The sequence below is a fragment of the Arvicanthis niloticus genome, chromosome 8 (genome assembly GCF_011762505.2).
Source record: "Arvicanthis niloticus isolate mArvNil1 chromosome 8, mArvNil1.pat.X, whole genome shotgun sequence".
Taxonomy (NCBI): Eukaryota; Metazoa; Chordata; class Mammalia; order Rodentia; family Muridae; genus Arvicanthis; species Arvicanthis niloticus.
This window is the reverse complement of record NC_047665.1, coordinates 70,216,931-70,227,695: the sequence shown is the minus strand read 5'-3', so window position 1 is coordinate 70,227,695 and position 10,765 is coordinate 70,216,931. Positions and strand designations below refer to the sequence as shown.

The 10,765-nt window shown below is 41.5% G+C and overlaps 1 protein-coding gene across 2 annotated transcripts in view; it reads left to right on the top strand.

The window, feature by feature from the left end:
- The first annotated feature begins 2,220 nt into the window (after positions 1 to 2,220).
- C8H10orf67 (chromosome 8 C10orf67 homolog) overlaps positions 2,221 to 10,765 on the top strand; it is a 95,159-nt gene continuing 86,614 nt past the window's right edge. For both annotated transcript variants that reach the window (XM_076939575.1, XM_076939574.1), the window contains exon 1: positions 2,221 to 2,387. In XM_076939575.1, the coding sequence (XP_076795690.1) occupies positions 2,281 to 2,387 (107 nt within the window). In that variant the 5' untranslated portion in view covers positions 2,221 to 2,280. The remainder of the gene's footprint in view (positions 2,388 to 10,765) is intronic.

Here is a 10,765-nt window from a genome sequence, read left to right as displayed (position 1 = left end):
TTTATATACTCACGTGCATGAGTTGTGCCTTCCATCCTATGGACTGAGAAAGAGAAAGGTCGTTCTAGCTTTTGAGACATTCAACCTTTGGGAAGCTAAAGCAGTTACGTTGCTCAAGGGTGGTTTGAGCAAAGCTGTTTTAATAGCCTGGCTGGAGTCTGTTTTGCTGTTTGCTACGAGGCCTACGAGCTCTGCCCACATTGTAGTTTATGCCTAACTGCCTACTGAGAAAGGTTTGTTGTTCAGCGTTTGCTTATAAAAATTAAAAAAAAAAAAAAAACCCAGAATCTTGGGAATAATAAATAAATGAGACCAATATTAAAAAGTGAGTTAAGACATTTTTAATGTCTACCCTTGAGTCCATGAACTTTCTCCACTAAATACCATCAATAAATTCTACATCTGATAAAAGAAGAGTGGCTCTGACAAAAGACAGAGACTCTGACGGTGCCGGGACTTCGTAGTGTAGGTGGGATTTTGATCTGGAATGAGCAGTGGTTTGAGCTAGAACACTCAGAGATAAAACACAGGTGGCTGACAGGAAAAGAAATGTCACGCTGTTAGTTTCAGACTCACGGCCCTCATGCCGTGATGCTCTGAGAGCTCAAATGGAATCTCCTGTAGAGGCTGTTGCAGAGTTCCAATAAAAACGTTTTGTTTGGTTCTTGTTTCTGGGGGATGGTGTAACCATGCAGCCTGACCAAGAAATGCTACACAGCCCTGACCAGTGACTCATGGTTCAACTGTGAGATCTTGCGTCAGTTTCAAAATATCATTTATGATTACCTGAGCCAAATAGCTAAGGGCTTATCACAACTTTTTTTTTCTTGTTTTGTCTTTGATTTTGTTTGTTCTTCTTGTTGTTTTTGAGATAGGGGCTATGATGTGGCCTAATATGACCTTAACATCTGCATCCTCTTACCTTCTGCTTCTGTCTGTAATGTTGGGATCATGAGCCTGGACCACCACACCACCCATCATTGTCTGTAAACACAAGAGTGTGATGGGGGCTGGAGAGATGGCTCCAGCTCTAAGGGTATGGTTCCCAGTAGCCACCAGTCAAACCATAACCATGTGAAACTCCAGCCCCATTGCCTTCTTCTGATCTCCCAGGGCACTGTAAGCAGGCACATATTAGTCTTAAAATTTTAAAGACAGTGGTAGCTACAGTGAATTTCTTTCCCTGTTTTGTACTCCTAATATCCAGCTAATTAGAAGAAATATATACACATATATAGTATGTATACATGTACATATATACACCATACACATACACACATACATATGCATCATATACATCACACACACACACACACTTATTTCTGTAGACAATATATGGTGAAATGAAGATGAAAAACAGTTCTAAAACAAAGCGATGATACCCCAAGCTTAGGTTCCTTGTCAATGAGTGGTACACAGTGGAGAATAAATGATAGTTTTACCACTAAAAATAGCTTCTCTTAATAATGGTAGATAGTGAATTGAATTCCACACTATACGATATTGTGTAAAATGCCATGCCTTACATTCTGTCCTTTATATTAAATAAAGATGTAGGCCTGTTTAATCTCTGCAAAGAAAATCTTCACTCAGCAACACTCGTGTGTGTGTGTGTGTGTGTGTGTGTGTGTGTGTGTGTGTGTGTGTGGTCAGTGACAGGTGTCAGTATTTTATCAGGCCATCTGCTCTCCTGTGGTAGTGCAGACAAGCCCAGGCCTCTTTATGTCATGAGCATAGCTATTGGATGGGGTCACTAGTTTCCATCTCCGCAGAGTGTGACACTTGGTAGGAGGCCAAGCAAAAGAGCGAACCAAGAAAGCTGCAGATCTGACAGGCACGTGGGAGGGGCGTTGACGTAGGAAACTTAAGTTTCTCAAATGCTGAGTCCAACCAGAAAGGAGGCTGAGCTCAGAGCCTTGGAGGAGAAGGAAGCAGAAAGGGTCCGGAGGCGTCGTGGGCCGCAGCAGAGTTATTTACAGGGTGCAGCTTTGCTTGGAGACATTTAGGAGTGGGTTGGCTTGTGGGCGTCCGGGAAGAAGGCTCTTTGTCGCGAGAATTATGTCTGGTAGGGCAGGTGGCCTGGCGAGACAGAGGGGCACTTCCGGAGCTCGCCCTACACCTCACCCACTCCACCCCCTCCCGCTCTCCGCCCCGCCCCTGATTCCCCACCCCACCCCCACCCCACCTCCTTCTCAGGGTTCTCTGGGAGTCGCCATAGCAACGGACGCTGGCTTTGGGACTCAGATTCTCAGAGCTCCGAGCGAGCAATTGGGTGGTGGCATGGCGGAGGCTGAGACTGAGACTGAGGAATGGACGAAGACGCGTGGATGCAGGAAGATTCTCCAGACCCTCGAGGGGGCTATTGAACAATTCAAATTCCATTCCAGGTGACCTGCGCGCACGCGCCCCAGAGCTGACCACAAGTTCTCCAAATCCTCGTGGCCTTTGATTTCTTAAGTAAACCACAAGCTAAAAGCTCAGACTCAGGTCTGGGTTCTAATTTCACCTAGCTTCTCACCAGGCCCTATGCCTCTGTTATCTCAACTGGGAAACAAGGCAGTAGCCAATTGTGCCTACTCCATAGACCACAGGGCCTGTTAAATGTTTCACCTAGGTACAGTCTAGAAAAGAGCCATACAGAAGTGGTATGAGGTTGCTTTAAGAAGAATCCACAGACTCCAGTGTTTAAACACATTCCTTTTGCGATTCTGGAGGCTGGAGTCGAAGAACTGGGCACTGATTTGATGTCTGACAGTCTTTTCTCATAAGCCACCCTTTTTTTTTTCTTTTCTTTCTTTCTTTCCTTTCCTTTCCTTTTCTTTCTTTCTTTCTTTCTTTCTTTCTTTCTTTCTTTCTTTCTTTCTTTCTTTCTTTCTTTTTTGTTTTTCGAGACAGGGTTTCTCTGTGTAGTCCTGGCTGTCCTGGAACTCACTCTGTAGAACAGGCTGGCCTCGAACTCAGAAATCTGCCTGCCTCTGCCTCCCAAGTGCTGGGATTAAAGGCATGGGCCACCACAGCCCGGCATAAGCCACCCTTTCTTACTGCATCCTCCCCTAGTGGGAACAGCAGGGAGCCATCTCCTGACTTCTCCAGTCTCCATCCTCAGGGAACAGTCCCATTTATGAGGCCCCCCCACCTCACCACCTAGTCATCTCTCATGACCTCACTTCTGAAGGCCATCACTTTGGAAAATGGGATGTTGACATAGATTTTCCTCGAACTGGAGCACCCCCAAGTATACAAAGACAACAAGCCATCTACGCCTTTGCCAGCCAATGGAGTCATTATTTCAAGGTCCCTAGGTTTCATTCTTCTCTCTCAGAATCATTGGGCCTTAGTCTTATTGTTATTTGGATAATGTAGAGTCAACGTTTATGGGAATTTTTTTTTCTTAAAACATTTTCAAAATAGTAAGCACATAGCTTTAGATTAACTGCTACAAAATGCAATTTCATAGGTAGAGGCCTCAGGGAGCCAGGGTATTGGTTTCAGGCAAATCCCACACTGAGGAAGAGAGAGAGAGAGAGAGAGAGAGAGAGAGAGAGAGAGAGAGAGAGAGAGAGAGAGAGAAGAGAGAGAGAGAGAGCAGGGAGCCGGGACAGGATGGGGGGCAGGGAGAGGGCTGACAATAGCTGGACCAGCCCTGAAGTGAGCCTGAACCAGTACACAGTCCTGCTGAATTCAGCTTCCCTAACTCAACTATTAAATAATAGGTGAATTGGTCAAACTGAGTCAGGGTTCCCATGATAAAACCCTGATAAAACTCTCAAAAGCACATATCACAGACAGACAACAGTGGAATACTGTGTCAAAGCTGTTTCTAAGAGTCCCTTTGTCTCCTGGATTCCTTGACATTCTGCAGTGAAATAACAATAAGTTCCCAACAAAACATTCCAGCCAGACTCCTGGGGCAGACTGACCTCTACCAAGTGCTGTACTAACACACGGTGATTGAACCAAGGAGCCACTAATGCCCGTAACATTTTTTCCCCACTCAAAGGCTTAGGGAACCAGGTTGGAGTTCTGATACGAATGGGAGAAGCTAGACACTGGCTGACACCCAGGGATCTGAGCATAGCTGGGTTAGGCCCCATAGTTCACATACAGGCAGGCCAAACTTAGTGAAGTGATACATTCTAGTTAAGTCAGTAACCACATAATGAGTCAGACAGCATTTACATGTGAGAGAAGAAGCAGAAGCAAAAGATAGAAGAGGAAACTGGTGTGCATATGTACACACCCCCAAGTCACCAAGTGGAAAAGGGGAATTGTAATTTTGGACATGGCTCTCAGGAAAGGCTCCTCTGAGATGACATTAGGACAAAACAGCAGGAACCAGGCAGATACATCTGAAGCTAAAATGTTCCCTACTGAGAGACCAGGTAGTGAAAGTAGGGTCTCTGGGTTTAGGCAAAGCAAGGAGACCAGTGTGGCTATAATAGAGAGAGCAGGGCGAGTCCTGGATGTGAGACAGAAGAAAGACTGATGGCCACATTTCTGGGTCTTAGATCAACATAAAGGTTCAAGCTTTCCTTTCAAAGGAGATGGGAAGCCAAAGGGGGATGACGCAGAGTCCTGACAGTCTCTGACCTGCCTGTCTATGGATAGTTCTATGGTTTTAATAATAGACTAAATAGGGACGGACACAAGTGGGGAAACCAGTTAGGAGACTTTTATAATATCTATTAAGGAGGACTGCCATGAGGGCTGGGCAAATGCCTGCTGTGACGGCCTGAGTTTGTATCCCCAGCCATGTACAAAGCAGAGCATGGTGAAGGGCGTCTGTAACCTCAGCATAGGGGAAGGGGACAGGTGGCTGCTAGGTACTCGATGCCAGGCAAGCTAGCTGATACAGCCCGAGCTCAGCAAGTGGCCCTATTCTAAAAAATAAAGTGGCTCACAGTAGAGGAAGATGGTCATTATCAACTCCCAGCATTCACAATGCACAGGCTTGCAGGCACGTGTGCAGGTGCCCATTCACACACAAGCAGATAACACTCAAAAGGAGGAAGAGGAACAGGAGGAGGAAGGTGGTCATGGGGGAACAGGAGGCAGCTTGGGGGTGCTGAAGATGTGGTTAGATTTTTAGCTAGTCAATAGGAAAGGGAGTGATCAAGTCCACTGGGGGGACTGCAGAGTATAGGACAGGCTCCATGGCTTCTGAGCCAAGTAGCTGAAAAAATGGAGTTGCCACTAACTTTACTGGGAGAAGATATGAGGAACAGGACTGAGGGTAATGATAAGCTCGTCTTGACGCACAGAATGTCAACAGTAACTGTTAAAACATCTATTTCAGCAGCTCAGTAGTAGGATCTGAAGGTTGGAGAGAGGTCCAGCATGGTATATCAATTTGGAAATAATTTGTAGATCAGCCAGGAAGATATGCGCACGCATACACACACACACACACACACACACACACGTATATATCACACACACATATATGTATATATACATACATATACACACACATATATGTATATATATATACATATACATACACACATATATGTATATACACATATACATATATGTGTATGTATATATGTATGTATATATACATATATATGCACAATTGTATATATACAATTACTTTGAAACAGAAAAAAAGAGAATATTTTCTTTAAATAACATTGAGCCATTCACCACAGTGAACATTTAGCACCTCTGATGTCATCTTCATTGACTAATTCATTAACAAGCATTTGTTAGGGCAAACTATTCTAGGACTCAGTGGGATGTGTTGCTGCAGTCTATTAATAAATATTCATAGGTCTGTTTTGTATAAGTTAGCATATTAATTTTGTGTCTAATTTATTAAACATAACCATTATCTCCAAAGACCATGCTTTATGCATAACAAGCAACCTATTATTTGGAAGAATCGTTCAAACTATAAATAAGGACTGTGTAGGACCCATTTAGCTAAGTTCTTGTGATGTGGGCTTCCGTTTTAGGCAGTGGAGTTAACATCTAAAATTAGAGCTACTTCAAATTTGAAGAGAGGCTGAAGTCTGAGCCTTCATATTTTATTTAGATTCTGGGTGAGCCAGATCTTCTAAATCAATCATACAGTAAGTTAAGACTAGGGACAGGGGAACTTACAGTCCCAGTCCTGTTTAAACCAAAGATTCAGAGGAGAGATCTGTCTGCATCCTTGGCTTACAATTTTAAATGAGTTAACTTTTGTTGCACCTGAGTTTGCACATCTCTGAGACAAGATGTTGGAGAATTGCTAGGAGAAGAAAAAGTGTAGATTCAAGCATGCATCCTAACAAAGCCTGTGGGGCAAGTTACTTTATTAACATGTATTTTGTTTTTAAACACTCCAGAGGGTTTATCTGTAAAACTAAATATTTTATTACTGTCCTATTACAGCAACAGAAGGAATAACCAAACATATTCTCCTAAGTTTCTAAACCATTAACTGAAAAAAAATGTATTGATAATAAAAATCAACCACATTCCAAAAACCTACCACTCAAAATAAGTGTTTTTGTCTAAACTAAGAAGGAGTAAAAGAATATAAATGTTCAAGCTTAAGGGAAAATGAAGTTGAAAAGCAGCCATTTAGCCCTGGGGGGGAGGATACAGGATTACAGCTCTAGAAGAATAAGCCAAAGCCACTGAGAGCTGTTAAATACACACACAGTATGCAGACTACAGAGAAACAGGTTACGATCAGATGGTGGATTCTGTTATATTAATGTAGCACCTAGGGTTTAGACAGTAGGCATGAATTTTATCAAGAATTTGAAAAGTCACTATTTCCTGTCCCTTATTAAATATTAAGGTAGATTATTAGCAGGTAAAATATAGCACTTTTTAAAAAAGACACTACTTAGGGAGTGAAACCACAATGTGTGCTGAAAGCAACTGTGGTCTTCAGGTCTGAGGAAGAGTCAGCAAGGAAGAATAAAAAAATTCAGAATTTCCCCAAACCTTGGAGACTGAGATTCAGTCCTCTTTGGAGAGGACTTGGCAGCCATTAAAACTTTCAGGTGACTAGTGCGAAGAGACTTGGCAGAGGTTGCAAGCAGCGCTGGTCTGCAGTACAAGTGCAAGTCTGCAGCTTGCCCAGTGGCTAAGGAACATTAAAAGGCACAGTCAGGCCAGAGCTCCTTCACAGGCCAGGAGATCTTTTTGTTGTTTTGGCTGCAGTGTTTTTCAGTTGGGCATGGAAATCCTAAGAGACATTTTGCCCAACCCATCGGTTGCACAACGAGAGTTGGTCACAACTCCACTTTATGGCAACTGCTCATGAATCTCTTGATAATAAGATTCCAACCATATCATGTAGTGGGGTGATCCCTTTCTTATGCCTTTGGTTTAGTGGTCTAAGGATCACAAAACAGCCAATTTCATGGCTCTTGATGGAGTCATCATATCTTACAGGGGCATTTATAGTCTGTCCTTTTTCTTAAAAGTTTATCTATATGACTCTTCTCTTCATGCCCCTGCCACCAAGCTCACTCCTGTCCGCTTCCAGACCACCCAGCTAGCCTTTTAGTGACCACTCACAAGTTAATCTAGAGACCTACTCCAGCCCCTTCACCCAAAAAGAAGCAAACAGACAAATAACTGCTTCAAATGCTAACTGGGAGAGCCTTCCTTCTGAGCTCTCATTCACAGTCACTTCTGGATGGGGTTGTGAGACTCCCATATGGGGCAGATCCATCTGTTAACAGGGCTTCAGTTTTTCTCCAGATAGATGGTCATAGTGTCGCATGAGTACATAGGATACATTCAGTCTGAGTTCCTCCGCTCCTCCCCCTTTTCTATGTATGTGACTTTCTCAACAGTATGGATTTCACATTCCTCGCAGCATTTGAATGGCTTTAACTCAGGCCCCTGTGTTGTTACACTCAGACTCCGGTCATGTGTTTGCAGCAGAAATGCCACAAAGAGGAGCTGTTCTCTTCTCAGGTATTCAAAGTTGGCAAAGCTGTTAGCAGTTAGCCCCTATTAATAACACTGACCTAGAGCCGGTCATGGTGCCACACGCCTTTAATCCCAGCATTTGGGAGGCAGAGGCAGTCAGATATGTGTAAGTTTAAAGCTAGCCTGGTTTACAAAGTGAGTTCCAGGAGAAATTCTGTCTTAAAAAACAAACAAACAAACAAACAAACACAACACACACACAACACTAACCCTGCTCAGTTAATATTCTCCAAAGCTCTCTAACTTAAATGTGTGGTTCTATCTGTTGTGCTGAGCTAGTCTTGTTGGTGGCTTAAGGATTTCCTTTACCTAAATGAACTTACGCTGATTGGCTTCAGCCATCACCAATGATTCCATGTCAATTGCTCACCCATGTGGTGGCTGTCAAACACATTTATTCTGTTTTCACCCTTTCTGTAAACTTTCCAGGGTCTCCTATTATGCTTTATTCCATTTTTATTCATTCACACCAGTACAGATCTTTTCTACTCAGCCACATATAATTTGATACCTTCAACGGGCTACAGTTGTTTAATACATTATAATTTAGTACTTACATCTTTTGTTTTTGATGCTTATCATGTCTTCCATGTGGCCTGTGGGACTTTTTCAATCTAGATTCTTCATTTTCTCATAACCTTCAGGTAACTCTCGTCACTGTGCATTGAGTACTTGTTGATTTTCTGTCATACAACAATGTTATGGGTTTATTTTACACTTATGTGTGTGCATGATTTTATACTTTAATACCACTCTCAAGTCAGTCTCTTTCTAAGGGGGCAAAGTTTCTTTTAGGGGAGGATGCCATTTATAACATGGTGTCTGGACCTATAGGATGCTCACTACTACTGGTGGATACTCTTGTATATACACATACCAAATCAGGTATATATATATATATATATATATATATATATATATATATATATATGTGTGTGTGTGTGTGTGTGTGTGTGTGTGTGTGTGTATGTATACACACGTATATATATGTGTGTGTGTGTCTATATATATATACATATATATGTATATATATGTATATATATATATATATATAGAGAGAGAGAGAGAGAGAGAGAGAGCTTATACCTATTTTTCTTATTTGATTGCAATGTCTCGGAGCCCTTTCATGCCTACGACTTTTCTACACTTATGAATATTTTCAGAGACTGAAAACCTTCACATCTAACATCTTAAATTCACTTCCTCATTCATTCAGCATTTCCAGTCTCGTAGTCATCATGGCTCTCTCCTGCCTCCTCTTGCTCCTCCCCCATCAGATCTACAGCCTTAATTACTGGGCCCACCCACTGGCGTTCTCTCTCGTTTTTTTTTTTTTTTTTTTTTTTTTTAAATCATCCTCATGGTATTGGCTACCTCGATACCTCAGTGACTTCTCCACTATGAGACGTTAAGAGAGATTGGAAAGAAAGCTAGATGGAAAAAAAAAAAAAACCCGAGAAACAATGATTTTAGTAGTAAAAGTGTGGGCAGACTGAAGGCCAGACTGAGAGTGGTGTTGGCAAAGAGACTCTTGGAGTGCTCAGCTGAGATGAGAAGAGTAGAGAGTCTCCGAGGGACAAGGCTTAGTGCTCCTTCAGAATATATATTGCATTTCTGTTCACTTGGGTACATGGTCCATTAGAATGTAAATGTCACAAGCAAGGATCTTTTCTAGTCCACTATGATTATTCTTAGTGCCAAGGCAAGCTGCTGGCCTCACATAGCATGTACTAAATTCACAAAGCTCAGATCATTCATTTGGACCCAGTTTTTGGAGGTTAGAAAAAGAAGACTGAATTTAATTTTTTTTTGATGTGGAAGGATATCAAAATCCATTATAGGAAGGTGTGTATACAGTATAGATTTTAGAAAGCTACTTCAGGAGACAATGAAAATGTCTCCTGTTTGAAAAATAATAGTTTAGAGGTTGGGCAGTGGTGGTGTACTTCTTAATCCCAGCACTCGGGAGGTAGAGGCAGGTGGATCTGAGTTCAAGGCCAGACTGGTCTACAGAGCAAGTTCTAGGACAGCCAGAACTACACAGAGAAACCCTGTCTCAAGAAAAACCAAACACCAAACATACATATACATATATACATATACATACACATACATACATACATACATACATACATGTATGTTTAGGGCAGGAGAAATGGGTTAGCAGGTTAGGACATTTACCACCAATTCTGATGATCTGAGTTTGATCCTCAGGGCCTACATGATAGAAGGAGAAAAACAACTCTTACATGTTGCCCTCTGGCTTTGACATGTGGATTTTGGCATGTACATATACATGTGATGATATAAATAGGTAAATAAATATGTTTTGAAATTATTAAAGTGAGGAAATGTTTAAAGGTTTATAGTAATGTTAGGAAAACTTTACATGGTTATCTATATTTGTGACTACACATTTTAAAACGTTATGACTTTTGTCTTAAAACAGTCTCAAATATATCATGAGAGAAAATTTAAATTTCTAAAACCCATTTTTTCTCTGAAAAGCAATTTGTCATCAATAGCTGTCATCTTTGAAGTAAAAACATTTTCATAAAATTCTGTCATCATTGCTAAAAGTTGCTTTTCTCCTAATTTTTTTGTAAAGCATTTAAAAGTATGTTCAATTCTGATTGTCTATTGTACAATATTCTACTTAATTTTACATAGTCATTATAATTTGTGAGTGTTTTTCACAAATTATTTTGAATTGGCTACAGATTTCATAGAGGGCAGAGCCTTAAATATTGATAATCCTTTCCGTTGATCAGGATAAATTGGTCTTAATGAGAATATTCAATTCTGGCTGGTCTCACATGAGCAG